The 16,459-nt window shown below is 41.6% G+C and overlaps 1 protein-coding gene and 1 long non-coding RNA gene across 5 annotated transcripts in view; one reads left to right on the forward strand and one right to left on the reverse strand.

Moving 5' to 3' along the window:
• The window catches only part of LOC129643036 (uncharacterized), a 51,964-nt gene extending 44,815 nt beyond the window's left edge, over positions 1-7,149 (forward strand). Inside the window, exons 3-4 of the long non-coding RNA XR_008710025.1 lie at positions 5,938-7,027; positions 7,135-7,149. This is a non-coding gene — a long non-coding RNA (uncharacterized LOC129643036). The remainder of the gene's footprint in view (positions 1-5,937; positions 7,028-7,134) is intronic.
• Positions 1-16,459, reverse strand: part of UNC5D (unc-5 netrin receptor D) — a 366,024-nt gene that overhangs the window by 10,555 nt on the left and 339,010 nt on the right. For 3 of the 4 annotated variants that reach the window (XM_055567106.1, XM_055567109.1, XM_055567105.1), the window contains 2 exons: positions 13,911-14,075; positions 5,198-5,376 (listed from right to left, as the gene is read on the reverse strand). In XM_055567106.1, the coding sequence (XP_055423081.1) occupies positions 5,198-5,376; positions 13,911-14,075 (344 nt within the window). Of the gene's footprint in view, positions 1-3,644; positions 4,064-5,197; positions 5,377-13,910; positions 14,076-16,459 lie in introns of those variants that run through there. The other variant, XM_055567108.1, reaches the window with a different exon arrangement.

Here is a 16,459-nt window from a genome sequence, read left to right on the forward strand (position 1 = left end):
CTTGGAATCCTTTCTTCCATTCTGGCCACTTCCCTTCTCCTCACCCTTTTGTATCTCACGCACTTTATCCAGCATCTGTTGCCATAGCAACTTGGTCAAGCTGCTGTGTTTTCACAAGGATTTCTGGAATATGATCATCATGAAGTCTTAAAGAAGAATGACCTAATAGTAGAATTTCAGGTACTGAGGGGAAAGACAGGAATCTTCCATAATAATAGCCAAATTCTCTTTTGAGACCAACTTTCAAAATCCTTTGATGCTTATTCATATCAATTCTATTAGGCAAGATTTTAAGGTCAAGTATACTATCCAAAAGTTTCCCTGGTAGCTCAGCTGGTAAAGAACCTGCCTGCAACGCAGGAGACCCTGGTTCAATTCCTGGGTTGGGAGAATCCCCTGGAGAAAGGCATGGCAACCCATTCCAGTATTCTTGCCTGGAAAATCCTCATGGACAGAGGAGCCTGGTGGGTTACAGTCCATGGGGTTGCAAAGAGTCGGACATGACTAAACGACTAAGCACAGCACAGCATACTATCCAAAGAAAAAGTTCGTGTCATTCATTCAGGGCAAATTTCTTGATTTTCCCAGAAGTAGATAGTATTATCTAGGTATATCTAACTGTAATTTTAAAAAGTATCATAAAAACACAAAATGCTATGGAAACTTAAATATGGGTGAGTACTTTTAGCTGAAGCAGTTAGTTTCTGATATTACTTAGTTTAGTTCTCAGCAAAGGTCCCTACCCTCTACTCCTATGTGATCAATTCTTTATTAGTCCCACCCACATACCAATCAGTTGTGGCCAAGAGCATTTAAGTGGAGAATTATTGCAGCTGGATTTGTAGAATAAAAGTGCAATCTCAGCTCTGAAAATGCAGTAAGTATGGACTCTGAGTAATAGTTTGCTCACAGAATCTGTAATTGCAGCTGTTAACTATGACATTCTTTGCTGGGCTGTGTGGCTTATTTATCGTGATCCATATGCCAGGCAAGTTGCAAGGCCACCTGTGTTGCTGTCTTACAGCACGCCCCCCGCAACCCCCCGACATGTTTCACAGTCTAAGCCTTTAACTTACTAGTTCATGTATCTTCTTTCCTATTCAGATCTAAGTAGACACTTGTTTGACAAAAAGGCAAATTATCATCAGTGACATTTGCATTTACCAAAAGGAGGAGAATGTTTTCACTGGCAACATGATAACAGCCACTGTTTGTCTCCACTCCGTTTGAAATGTTTCCTTTATGGTTTGAGGGCTGTTCCTGTACTAGCTTTTCACTTTTGGGAATTGAAAGGAAGGGGAGAGTCAGGTAAAGATGCTGTCACAAGACAGAGGTAGGTGAATTCCCTAATTGAAGAGTGACTCTGTGATGATCTTTTGTGACACCAGGGTTGATGAAATCTCAAGCTACAGAACAGCTTTCTTACCCAATGATATTGGCCTGTCGACAATGTCAGATTTCTGTTTTAACACACATTAATGATCACACTAGCAACTGATGATTATGTAATGTAATAAGGACTCTATTATTTGTAACCCTAAGAGAGTGCAGGTCAGGAAGCAACAGTTAGTACTGGACATGGAACAACAGACTGGTTCCAAATAGGAAAAGGAGTACGTCAAGGCTGTATATTGTCACCCTGCTTATTTAACTTATATGCAGAGTACATCATGAGAAACGCTGGACTGGAAGAAACACAAGCTGGAATCAGGATTGCCGGGAGAAATATCAATAACCTCAGATATGCAGATGACACCACCCTTATGGCAGAAAGTGAAGAGGAACTAAAAAGCCTCTTGATGAAGGTGAAAGTGGAGAGTGAAAAAGACAGCCTAAAGCTCAACATTCAGAAAACTAAGATCATGGCATCTGGTCCCATCACTTCATGGGAAATAGATGGGGAAACAGTGTCAGACTTTATTTTTTTGGGCTCCAAAATCACTGCAGATGGTGACTGCAGCCATAAAATTAAAAGACGCTTACTCCTTGGAAGAAAAGTTATGACCAACCTAGATAGCATATTGAAAAGCAGAGACATTACTTTGCCAATAAAGGTCTGTCTAGTTAAGGCTATGGTTTTTCCTGTGGTCATGTATGGATGTGAGAGTTGGGACTGTGAAGAAGGCTGAGCGCCGAAGAATTGATGCTTTTGAACTGTGGTGTTGGAGAAGACTCTTGAGAGTCCCTTGGACTGCAAGGAGATCCAACCAGTCCATTCTGAAGGAGATCAGCCCTGGGATTTCTTTGGATGGAATGAGCTGAAGCTGAAACTCCAGTACTTTGGCCACCTCATGCAAAGAGTTGACTCATTGGAAAAGACTCTGATGCTGGGAGGGATTGGGGGCAGGAGAAGGGGACGACAGAGGATGAGATGGCTGGATGGCATCACTGACTCGATGGACATGAGTCTGAGTGAACTCCGGGAGTTGGTGATGGACAGGGAGGCCTGGGGTGCTGTGATTCATGGGGTCGCAAAGAGTCAGACACGACTGAGCGACTGAACTGAACTGAACTGAAGAGAGTGAGATCAGTGATTTCAGATTATGCAACAAGAAGTTTTAACAAATGACACCTGAAAATATTCTTCACCTCTGTCACGTTACTTCCCATGCTGGAGAAGATATATGTGTGTGTGTGTGTGTGTGTACATGCATATATACATGTGTGCATATATGTGTGTGTATAAATACACACATACACATATACACACACACACATATATAGATAGATATACACACGCACACTTACATATATATATATATATATATATATATATATATATATATATATATATTCAGACTTCCCTGGAGGCTCAGATGGTGGTAAAGAATCCACCTGCAATGCAGGAGACCTGATTTTGATCCCTGGGTAGGGAAGATCCCCTGGAGAAGGAAATGGCAACCCACTCCAGTATTCCTGCCTAGAGAATTCCATGGAGACAGGAGCCTGGTGTGTTATATGGTCTGTGGGGTTGCAAAGAGCTGGACGTGACTGAGTGACTAACACTTACTAAAACTGACAGAAAATGGAGATTTTCTTGAAACTATGTTAGAAACTTTCCAGAATAGGTTGTTTGAATTTTGGATGTTAAGGACATTTAGGCTTTCCTAGAGAAAGGGTTTTCAAGGAGAGACAGAAGCAAACCAAAACAAACAGGCACATCAACTGTTGTTGTGTTTTGACCTTGACATTGGAGGGGACAGCGTGCCCCTGTGTAGCTGTTACTGCTCATTACAGCCCAGACACAAAAGGATGTCCACGTTAGTCTCCCCGTTTGAGATACATTTTCCCTGCTGTACAAGGTCTGAAATTGATGACTTTGGAGGCAGTCCTTGTAGTTCTCATGTGTTTACTCTTAAGTGGAGAAAAAAATGAACAAGGCAGGGACATGCACACACTCATTTAGCAAATTAATGACAGCATCCATGGGCATGTAGATATTTTGTGGCAATTATTTTCTTGTAAATGGTGAATTAAAAATCATAAACTCTTATTGCCAGAATGGATTAGACAGTTAATGTAGTTTGAATTCTATGAATTGCATCTGTAGAGAAAGTATTATAGGGGAGGTCAGTGATATGTGGGGGGCAGACTTATATTAGCTGTAGAACCAGGATTGCTGTACAGAGCTTTTGAGTCCCTGCCCAAAGTTCGTTTCTTTTTTTTTTTTCAGACCACATTCTATTCTCTGGGTAAGTTTTTCATTCTCGTCTCCGCGTTGATCAGAAAGTGAAACCGTCATAGTCATGGTGTTCACGAGTTATACATGACACATCTCATCCTTTATCAAAGTTGCTGGGAAAAATTCAACCTAATTTTTTTTCTCCTGCACACGCATACATTTTTGTGTTCTCTCGTTTTCAATATCTGCCTTTTCAAGAATGTGTTCTTTTCGGGCCTGTCTCTGTCAGTTCCGTTTTCTCTTGATTTTCCTCTCTGACTGCTCTCTAGTTGGCCCCTTCATTCTTGGATTCTGGATCCCTTTGAAACAGGGAGTGGCCCTCTATCCTTTCTTGGCAGACATCTACCTGGCTTTCAGAGAAGAGAGAGGCAGGTAAGATGTCTGTAAAAACAAAGAACAAAAAATGGAAATGACAGAGTAAGGCAAACAGTAAGAAAAACAAGGCTTTGTCTCCAAAGTGGAGTGGGGGAGGGACACAAAGGGAAGTGAAAGCAAATGGCACTGAAAAAACTTGTTCTCTTTTCATTCCGGGGCGTGCGACGTGGCTAAGGTGACAGGATATGTGATTCGTCAATGCTTTTTTCCCTACCATTCCTCAAGCTGAGCCCAAAGCTGCCTCCTCATCAGAGTTGCTCTGAATAGACTCACCCCTGCTTTTTCTCCTCAAACTAAGACAGTCCATTAATGAATCTCTCTAGTCTACTTTCAACTCAACCACAACATTAGCACAGTAACGATTAATGGTTGGTTTAAGCAGCAGACTCACAGGTGGGGCCTACGTAATCTTTTGCTTATTTTAAAGCCCTCTGCCTTCAGACCTGGGAAGCATCATCTCAAACTTCCTTTTTTATATTCAGGCACCCAGTTCTTCAGGCTGAGCATATCCTTTGTTATTGCTTAGTTGCTAAGTCATGCCTGACTCTTTAGCAACCCATGGACGCAGCCTGCTAGGCTCCTCTGTCCATGGGATTTCCCAGATAAGAATACTGGAGTGGATTGCTACTTCCGTCTCCAGGGGATCTTCCTGACCCCAGGGATTGAACTCAGGTCTCCTGCATTGGCAGGCAGATTCTTTACTACTGAGCCTCCAGCGAAGCCTGAGCATATTCTTATTAGGGGTTAAATAATGCTTAAGGTTACCCTAGCAGGGAGAGGAGGTGTGAGAAACTTGCTTCTCGGTTTCTTTTCAGGACTCTGAGATCTCTCACCAGTACCAAGATGACACAGTCTAAACCCCCATTATGGTGGCCCAGTTAGCAAACCTGTAGATGGGATCAGGACCAAAGTAAGACTTTCTCATGACATCCCCAAAGGTGGAGTGTGGTGGCGGGAAAGATCACACACACTTGTCATATTTTTGCTCTTCTCCCACTACCTTGGCCAGACATCACATGAAATATGGCCAGAGGAATCCATACAGATATCAGGGCCTAGAAACTACGTGGATATACCCAACCCATTCTATTTTTCAAGTTCATTTAGTAAAATCCTCTTTTAGCAGTTGCCCCCAGTTACCTGTTGATGCTGTTTTTCTGTGCTAACATCTGCCAGTCCTTGCCTTTGGCATTGGGGGTGTCAAACGTAGCACAAATCCGCTGTCTGATGGAGTAGGGGATTTTGAAGGCTTTGGGGCCAGTCTGTGCAGGAAAAGTGCTATCCTCTTGTGCAAAGAAAGTGATGGTCTCTCTTTCACTCTATAAACAAAACAAAGAAAACAGGATCAGAGCTAAGTAGCAGCATTACTGTTCAACACTCTTGTTTTTTTGAGAAAAGTTGTGTTAACACACATGCAAAAAATGCTTGCCCATTGTGATGGAGTCTATAAAATACACGGACAAGCTCTCTCTCTTCTAACATAGTAAATAATGTCTCTAGTAGCTTAATAAATCGTAGACTGGAGATTTACAGCAGCCTCTTTCACTCAGGGGAGTCACAACCTTCAGCTTCCTATATCCAAGGAGGTCTCAGCTGAGAGCAGAATTAGAGTTTTAAAAATATTCTCAATGTAAAAAAAAAAAAAAAAAAATCTAGAATCAGTTGGAAGAAGGTGCCCGGTGACAGATTCAGTTCATTGTAAGCAGACCTTCTGAGAGTCAGAGCTGATCAGAGAATGGGCTGATCAAAGGAGCTGGCTGGGAAGCCACATGTCAGGAAAGCTACAAAGGGGAACTGATTGTATGTTGATCATTTTCAAGTTTGTGTTTCTCCCAATCCTAACATGTGATTCTATAGTAAATATTTTGGTCTTGTTTCAGAATGAAATTGCTTTGGTAAAATAGGAGGCAGCCATGAGTCAGTGATTAGATGTGCATTAGCTCGTGGAGTGGTCCAGGCTGGAGAGCTCCCGCTTGCTGGAATGCCCACTCTTCTGACTTAGAGCTGTCCAGTGACGATTTGTTATTTCAGTGCATCATGGCAGTTGGTTCATCATATCCAATGTGAAATTACACATCTATCCATCACGTTGGAACGGTTGCTGAAAGTTTTATATGGACTAACAGAATTTTAAGGCCTGAAGAGTATTTTGAATCACTCCCATGATTATGATGGATTACAAGTCAACAGGAATTCTTCAGATATGACTATGCCCCTAATCAGTTGATTATGAATTGACTAAGAGATTTTGCTGAGTGGACCTGACCTAATCAAGTAGCCCTTAAGAGAGAAAAGATACAGCTCTTATCTGGAAGTATCTCTCCTGGTGGCTTGGAAGAAAGCAAACAGCTATGCTGTGAACTGCCTATGGTTGGGAGCTGGGTCTGGGGATATGTGGCTAGGACCTGAGAGTGTTCCCTAGGAGCTGTGAGTAAACCCTGTCTAGCAGCCAGCAAGAAAAGGGGGACTTCAGTCCTATAGCCCAAAGGATCTGAATTTGTCAACAACCCTAATAAACTTAGAAAAAACCCTCTGAGCTCTAGACGAGAATATGTTCCCACCACCACCTTGACCTCAGCCTTGTGAGATCCTGATCAGAGAAACCAGTTAGGCCATGCCTAGACTTCTGCCCTACAAAAAATGTGGGGCAATAAATGGGTGTTGTTTTTTTCTGATACATGTGTGGCAATTTGTTATGCAACAAAAGAAAACTAATACAAAGGGAAATTAAAACACAAATCTGAGGTTGGGTAAAGGGACTAGTTAGCACTGTTTAAACCCCAAGAAACTCTCCTTTGCATTAGGAACTTGTCAACTTGTGCTGACCTTTCCTGCCCTTCCTGAACTGCCCTGTGACTTCCCCTGATGCTTTTTCTGACCCTTACACACCTTCCTGCTGTGGACACCACGGCCACAGCAGCACTTCTCTGCTAGTGTTCAGGCTCACACAGCTATCTGACTTCAGACTTGGTGAGTTTTATATCTTCAAAAATCTGTTAACTGAGGGAACGTGTTCATGCAAAGGTCTTATTAAAGAGTGATATATATATATCTTTTGTTTTTCTGTAACCATTTAGGACAGTGACCTTTGGGGGTCTGTGTTTTGGAATCCAGTGCCTTAACCCAGCATTCCCACAGGGCATTTCAGAAGATATTCCGAGAAAGAGCAGTCCCATGGTCAAATACATCTGTGAAATGCGACATACTATATCTTGTTCTTGGAAATTAAAAATACATGTTACCAGATTCAACAAATTCTACTTACTGGTTTTAGTTTTAATCCCTGGAGCATTATAGAACAATACTCATCCAAATTCTTCCAGTTTTTGAGTTAGCATAAACAGAAAAAGTGTGGTTTTCAGAGTCAACAAGGTCTTGCTTTGGAGTACAAGTTTCCATTTTCTAGCTCAGTGACCTTGGGTGCTACAGGACTTCCCTCAGGCTCAATTTCCTAATCAGTCTTCTGGCATTTTTAAAATAGACTCCACAGAGGTTATAAACTTTGGTAGAAGTCACCCAGATAGATGTTACCAGAGCTGAAACTAGAATTCTGATACCCTAACACCTTTACCAGGACTTACTTCACTACACCACCCTGCATCAAAACAGCTAACAAGAACCCACAGGGCAGAGTGGTTCGGAAAAATGCTCTGAGTGATATTAGCATTATACTTCAAGAATTAAAAGTAGGATTTCAGGAACTTATTTACAGAACAGAAAAGAGACTCAGAGAACGAATTTCTGGTTGCTAGGGGGAAGAATCGGAGAAGGCAATGGCGACCCACTCCAGTACTCTTGCCTGGAAAATCCCAGGGACAGAGGAGCCTGGTGGGCTGCAGTCCATGGGGTCGCTAAGAGTCAGACACGACTGAGCGACTTCACTTTCACTTTTCAGTTTCATGCATTGGAGAAAGAAATGGCAACCCACTCCAGTGTTCTTGCCTGGAGAATCCCAGGGACTGGGGAGCCTGGTGGGCTGCCGTCTATTGGGTTGCACAGAGTCAGACACAACTGAAGCGACTTAACAGCAGCAGCAGGGAGAAGAATAGGGGGAAGAGACAGGGAGTTTGGGATGGACATGTACACACTGCTGTATTTAAAATGGATAACCAACAAGGACCTACTGTATAGCACAGGGAACTCTGCTCAATGTGATGTGGCAGCCTGGATGGGAGGGGAGTTTAGGGGAGAATGGATACATGGCTGTGTGTGGCTGAGACCCTTTGCTGTTCACCTGAAATTATCACAACATGGTTAATTGGCTATACTCCACTATAAAATAGGATGTTTAAGTTAAAAAAAAGGACTTAAAAAATAAAGATTAAAAAAAAAAAGTAAGAGGACTTCATGAAGGAGGCATTTGAGTTGACCTTGAAGGATGGGTAGCTGTTGAATGAACAGAAATTGACTGGATAAGTCAATATTTCTGGCAGAGTAGCCAGTTCCTTTCCGATATATAAGATGTTTATAAAATAAACTACCTCAGGCTTCTTACTGCATAAAATAGGTTGTAAGATATATCATTTTTTATCATAGTATGTAAAATTTCTTTTAGTTTTTAATAATGCAAATCAAGTGGGAATAGTTTCTTTAAATATTTCCTGACTTAAGGCAGGAAAATGTCCTTAAAATGAATAGTAAAAACCAGAGGGAGAATAAAAGGAATTCTATATGAGATAATATGGTAGTTGTTATTGTAAAAATGGCACTAAAGAGTGATAACATGTGAAAAGGTGGCTTGCCAATGGAACGGGTTATCCACGCCAAAAAATGACAAGAGACAGATGCTCTCATGGCATCTATGATTGGACCAACTCAACTAAGCTCTGTCTTTCCTGCTGGCAGAAGAAAGACCACCTCAATACATAAAGTCTTCAGAAAAAAAATGGACAGAGTGGTATGATTTGAGGGTGAATAAAATATTACATGAGACTTCTAAAAATAAGTATTTTTTTCCCTGCTTAGTACACTTTAATAAATGGGCCCCCATGTCCTTCAAAGTTTCGAAATGTAAATATTTCCCAATTGTAAGGATGGCACTTTACATAACATTTATGATGCATTCTAGAAGACATGTGGGCCAACTAAGAAGAATCCAGTGGCTGCATCTTCTGATGGTTTAAATTAAATATGCAGAGGAACAGTAGATTTTCATGCTCTGCACACAAGAGATAAGCTGCTGCTACCTGGTTAATGCAGGAGCTGTAAAACAGGGAGGAATTCCAAATATTCTGTCGACTTTGTAACAGACAAATCATCCCCCACCACTTTTGCAAGAAAGATAAGAGCATTGCTTGAAGGGAAAATTTTAACATGCAAGATTCCCATTTTAAGTTGTTTCTACCAAAAGATAGATTCTTTAATATTGTTACATTAATAAGGAATGAGGAAATAAATGACTTGGGGATTCTTCCCTTCTGTTCAATATTAGCAAAATTATTTCGCTTCAGTCCACGGGGCTTCCCTGGTGGCTCAGATGGTAAAGAATCCACCCGCAATGTGGGAAACCTGGGTTCGATCCCTGGGTCAGGAAGATCCCCTGGAGGAGGGCATGGCAACCCACTCCAGTGTTCTTGCCTGGAGAATCCTCATGGACAGAGGAGCCTGGCGGGCTACAGTCCATGGGGTCGCAAAGAGTCAGACATGACTGAGTGACTAAACACACACAACACACACCAGTTTTAAGATTGGCAATACTGTTGCTTTGTAGGGTATCAATTAGTGATCATCATTAGGTAATTTAGTTGGGTTAATTTAAGGAGAACCAACCTGCTTCTAAAGACTGAATAATAATGGCCACTCTAAAGAACAGAAAAGATATATTACCTTAATCACTGAAATACTTTTAAAATTTGACTGATATGAATGATTATGTTTGGAGAGCCATTTAGATAAGAGGCATGAAGGGATATGATGGATGTGGGGCTGAGCAGAAAGAACCAAATGCCTTCAAATGAAGATGCTCACTGCATTAATTAATTTAAAATCAATGTTTATATATACACACACACATATATGTATCTTTTATCTCTCATGGTTCTATTGTAAATTAGGGTAGGAAGGAGGAGCTCTGAGCCTAGATATGTGAGAATTTTTTTTGGGGGGGATGGATATTTAAGTACATATTTCAAAGACATCTGTTGGAAGCTTCAAAGTTTTAGTTCTATTATTATTATTAATCAATGATGGCCTATTACTAACTTATTAAAGCCACCTAACACAGAATCTTTCTGCATTAGTGTAGTGACCATGAAATATGCATTTTAACAATTTATCTATTATTGTGGACTCATGGGGAAACAGTGGAAACAGTGTCAGACTTTATTTTTCTGGGCTCCAAAATCACTACAGATGGTGACTGCAGCCATGAAATTAAAAGACGCTTACTCCTTGGAAGGAAAGTTATGACCAACCTAGATAGCATATTCAAAAGCAGAGACATTACTTTGCCAACAAAGGTCCGTCTAGTCAAGGCTATGGTTTTTCCTGTGGTCATGTATGGATGTGAGAGTTGGACTGTGAAGAAGGCTGAGTGCCGAAGAATTGATGCTTTTGAACTGTGGTGTTGGAGAAGACTCCTGAGAGTCCCTTGGACTGCAAAGAGATCCAACCAGTCCATTCTGAAGGAGATCAGCCCTGGGATTTCTTTGGAAGGAAAGATACTAAAGCTGAAACTCCAGTACTTTGGCCACCTCATGCGAAGAGTTGACTCATTGGAAAAGACTCTCATGCTGGGGGGGATTGGGGGCAGGAGGAGAAGGGGACGACAGAGGATGAGATGGCTGGATGGCATCACTGACTCGATGGATGTGAGTCTGAGTGAACTCCGGGAGTTGGTGATCGACAGGGAGGCCTGGCGTGCTGCGATTCATGGGGTCGCAAAGAGTCGGACACGACTGAGCGACTGATCTGATCTGATCTTGAAAATATCCTGCCTTTCTCCAAGTATTCCCAACTTTCTCAGAACTTGATCTTCATTTTCTTTGAACTGTCTACCATAAAAACCAAGTCATTTTTAGGGAGGAGAGGATGTTTTTTAATCCCAGATATACCACCAGATGTGTGTTTTCCCAGCAATTAGACAGTCCCAGGGTTGGAAGGACCTTGAGTGATCATTCAGTCAAGACATCCTTTTGCAAACAGACCTCTATGAAGGGAATCAATTCTGTTCCTAAAGATCAGCAGAATGAATACTTAATTCCAGCCCAACAAACAAACAGGTGCATCTCATTCTTCTTCAGTCTTGAGGAAAGAATTTTCTAATTTTCATCTACTTAGACTTAGGGAAAAAAGCTGATGTTGCGATGTTTGCCACTACTGCATCAGCCCTTAAAGAGGGGGCTTGTATTATGGACAAGGCCCATGGTTAGGACTAAGAAATTAAACCCCCTTGATTGGGATCCGGATGTAGTACTGAATAGAAAGCCAGACTTTGATCTTAAAGTCAAGTGTCTCAGTGGCTACTCATCTGGTTCGCTCTATGATCTTGGATAAGAAGGCTGACTTCCTTGAGATTGTTTAAAATTGTGATGGTATAATACTAACCTACAGAATTCTGACCATTATACATGAAAGCATATGAAATAGGACCTGAAATATAGTGGCTTTTAAAAATTAATTTTCTTCTGACATTGAAAATGATGGTTAGTGAGATCTGCCTAAGAAATAGTTTGGTAGAAAGACATGTGGATGAACTGGGCCAAAATTCAGCAGGGACACTTAAAGTTATTAATGAAATGATTCTTACAGGATCAAACAAGTTAATAAAGCTTCTAAAGTGCAGCAGCCTACAAATCAGATAGCTGTAGTCCAACACTGAATATCTAAATATTATTCTTATACTTTTGCCTCCTTTTATCAAGAAAGATGGTGATGTCATGTTCTTTAAGGCTTTCCAAAGTGACTGTAAACTTTGTGAAGCATCAGAATGGGAGAGTCAAGAAGATTAAGTTTATTAGCTCATTTTCTCTCCATGAACTTTTATAGTTTATTTAAGCAAGATGCAAAGGTACCAGGATGTAGTATCAACCTTATTATATTCCTTTTACACAAACATGTTGTAATAGCTGAAACTGATTTTCAGTATCTGGATGCCTTAGAAAGTAAAAAACCTTTTAAACCTGGAATTCTTTTGTTGACCTGTTAATAGATATTTATGGAACTTTTCATCAGTGGCACCTTTATGTCCTGCCTTTCACTCTTCATTCTGAAATGCAGCTCTTCTCAGAGTTGCCTTTTATTTTAGAACTAACTCCCATATGATTTGTATTTTAGTTTGAAATGTATTGTGTTAAAAATGCCATGACTGTTCAAAAAAGAGACTCTAAATGTATCTTGCCTGAGGTTTCTGCATCTACCTTCCCCATCAGGACTACCTTAGCGCATAATGCTAATTGGCAATAACGAATGCAGATATGGTAGAAACATGTCAGTTAAGACAGCTATCAATTTTGAGGCACGCTCCTTTGGAAAGCCATCGCACTTCAGAGGAAACTATTTGGGGGAATTAGCAATGCTCATTTTGCATAAATAATGAAATGCAGTGAGAATGGAGGGAAGTGGTGATGCAGACTACATGTTTTGAGAAAAATCATAACCTGAAATTGAATAGTACAGATACAAAAGGTGTTAAACCTTCTGCTAAGTGTGAACAAATGAATATGTCTTATTTATATATGCAAACACAAAAGTGTATGTGTATGTATGTGTATATGTTGATGTTTAGTCACTAAGTCCTGTCTGACTCTGCAATCCCCTGGACTGTAGCCCGCCAGGCTCCTCTGTCCATGGGGTTTCTCAGGCAAGAATCCTGAAGCGGGTTGCCATTTCCTTTCTCCAGGGGATCCTTCTGACCCAGGGATCAAGCCTGCATCTCATGCATTGGCAGGTGGACTCTTTAACACAGCCACCAGGGAAGTACCCATATGTATATATACATGTACATGTTCTAAGATGAACATAACAGTGTGTGTGTTTTTCTAAACTAGCCAGGGATTACCTTGAAATTGCTAAATAAGGTGTCATCAGCTCCCCTGATTCCGCCCCTCAGCTACTCTCCCCTGCTGAAATAACCATTCAGGAAGAAAGGCCATAGTCTACTCGATAAGCTGAAGCTCAGAGCCATAGAGTCATTCAGTGGCTTAGGGCCAATCAAAGCCACGGCAGCACACAAGTTCCCGAGTGACTTCTCCTCTGACTCCCATTCTAACTCTGCCCTTGAGTAGTCATGTGACCTTGGACAAGGTCGTATCCCTTTTTGCATTATGCCCTTTCTTTGGAGAGTGAGATTATTATCCATCCTGTCTCTTACTGTACTGATGAATTCTAGGCTTCATGGAAATGGGGATGTGTAGAACCCTGATCCTGGAGGGTATCAAAAAATTATAAGACAGTAAGGAAACAAAGCCTTGAAAATGTAATAACAGATGGGGAAACTGACTTATAGAAACTCATCAGAAAAAAAAAAAAAAAAAAAGAAACTCATCAGAACTGGCAGAAAAGCAGCCCAATGGTGACCTTGTATTTTCTTATGGTATGTGTCTCAATTCAATAATGAATCTCAGCTGATTCCAGGTCTACCATGAACTGTTTGATTGGTTGTGGTTTTGTGTATAAAAAGCCCTGGACCAGTTCCTTCCCCAAAGGCCCCTCCGCAGAGCCTATGCTCTAATGGGTTAAGTTTCCAGGCCCAGTTCAAATCTTCAGCCTGTGAAAAAGTTGATTTTCCCTTATCAGTAATGAGGATTAAAAGAGTGAGTGCATTTTGAATCTCTTTCATGCTATACATATAGCACAACTAAGTATATAATGGGCTTTAGAAACAGGTCAAGTGACCTGGACACCAAGGACTCACCTCGAGGATTGACGTCTGCACTTGGAGGATCTGTTCATGGCCTTTGAGCTGCCGGATGCAGATTTTGCAGGACAGCTGGGTGGTGGTGGGCGTGTAGCGCTCCAGGGAGAAGGCACAGTGCAGGGGCTGCCGGTTACTGCACCACACGCGGGAGAACGGGACTTCCTGCGGGGGACAGAGGGGAGAGGAGAGGGCTGGGGCGTGCAGAGCCCAGCTGAGAGGAGCAGAGCGCAGGACAGACCTAATCACAATAATTAGGATGATCATGATGATGGTGATGGCAGCAGAGATAATTGCCTGAGCGACTCTGGTGGAATTGTTGTAGAAATAATGTCCTAGCATATGCCAGGCAGCACAAAAGTAATTAATGTCAATTCCAATTGATAACATTCGAATTCCAAAACCACGCTGCAAGAGCTCAGATTTCACTTGGTGACACACACAATGAGAAAGAAGACCATCAAAAGTTAATCACCATGTTTTTCCACGACAAAAAGATTCTTTAGACGACTCCTATGGGAGGATTCCTAGTAGACGCCTACTCTTTGCTACCTAAGCCCAGGGTAGGATGTTATCATCTCATGTACATGAAAATTATGAAGAAGTGACTGGCCAGAACTTATGCCCATACCACAGCCTCATGCTGAACTGTATAAGCATATTATACATATTATACATAATATGTATAATAATGTAAATTATTATACATAATATACATACATATTATAGCATAATGTTGCTATATATCCAGCATAAAAATTACACCTACTGCAGGATCACTCACACACATACACACCAGAGAGAGAAACCTACTGCAGGATCATACACACACACACACACACACACACACACACACCCCCACCAGAGAGAGACACAAACACAACAGGTTAGCCCAGAACAATCTATTTTGTCAATTCCTCATTCATTCAATTCATCCACTCTACAGTTATATGTACAATGCCTTCTAATAACCAGACACTGTACTAGATAAACAATAAAGGAATAGTAAGAATTTAGGTCTGGTCTCCACTTCATAGGGACTTACAATCGAGTGGCAAATGCCATTTCACTAAATGAGGTTGGGGGGGAAGTTATAAAATCTATATTCCTCCTTTCCCCATGACCAGCCAGTGCTGGCCACCAATTGTCTCAGGCATGTGGTTTATATTAATGTGAAGTGGAGGTCAGTCAGTCACTGATATTCTTCCATCTACCAGAAAGTCTTTCCCTCCTACTGGAATCAGGCTATGGTCCTTGGCAATGACCTCATATTCCCAGCCTATAGTAAACTGCATCTCACTTCTTTCTCTTTCCTTTGACTCATTAATTTGCTCTTTTACCTGTTACTACAAACACAATTTTCTCCAATATTGATGCTGAAAGGTGGCAAAAGATGGATGAAGTCTGGAACTCTGATTCTCTGAAACGTGACTGGTGATGGTGTCAAAAGGTGTTACAAGACCATGAGCCATGTTTAGAATTCAATTTACCCACTTTAAGGAACCAAGAGTTCCCCGGTTATCCCTGAACTTCATGCTATACACTTGCAGGTTTCCTCATTTTTCTCTGCAGGAAGTCTCAAAGATCCTGATTTCTGGGTACTTGCTAGGGGGGATCAGCAGAGAGAGATGGAGTTTAGATTGTGGAAGACTTGAGTACAGGAGAGCCAGTTTTGGGAAACATGAGAAAAAGAAATCAGGCATTAACCCCTACCACACATCCCACCAAGGGATGTAGGGGTGTTGTTTCATTTGTTTGCTCTTAAACTTGAACCAAGGGAAAGGCAATGGACTAAGGGCTCAGAGAACGTCTGTATGTTGACACTGCAGCTGCCTCTATCCCTGTGCAGAATGTGGGCTATTAGGAAGAAGGCAACTCTCTCCCATCCTCAGTTCTCCCCTACACAGAAAGAACTAGAAGTCTGAAAACTACATTTCACAGCCCTTGCCAGCAGGGAGTTCACATTTCCGTTCTGCCAATGAGAGGTACTTGTTTTAAATTTGGAAGGAAGGGAAGAAATGGTTTCTGTTCCTCTGGTACCAGCAAGCAAACCTCAAGGGTTCAGCTGACAGCGTATGTGAGGTTTGCAGGGGCTTCTGAGAACCTTCTGCTTCAGGGTTGCGGTGGTTTCCTGAAATTGTGGAACTTGCTGATTTCCTCATATCTCTGGCGGCTTTCTCTGACCTTGGCTCTCCCAGGTTTTCCAAAGGTTTTATAAGCACATTAATCCCTTGATTAAAATATTTTTTTCTCGACCCAAACCATTCTCTAATGAAACTCCAGTAGGTTGGAAGTAGTCTTTTGAGAAACTAAGATGAGCTGGGTATGCCGGAAGGCTCACTAGTGTTTTCCCACAGAGAGGCTGTTGTCCAGGGCAAATGCTGGGAGAAGCATGAAGCTAATGGTCACCAAGGAAACCCATGGCTGGGGCACAGCTGGCTCATATACCAGCAAGACCGCAGCACAGAACCAGTGAATGGTACCTCTTTCCCACTTTCTCCCTAAACAGAGACTAACTTAGGAGCTCTTCTCTTTCCGTCCTAGCAACA

This window comes from Bubalus kerabau, chromosome 2 (assembly GCF_029407905.1).
Source record: "Bubalus kerabau isolate K-KA32 ecotype Philippines breed swamp buffalo chromosome 2, PCC_UOA_SB_1v2, whole genome shotgun sequence".
Lineage (NCBI taxonomy): Eukaryota > Metazoa > Chordata > Mammalia > Artiodactyla > Bovidae > Bubalus > Bubalus kerabau.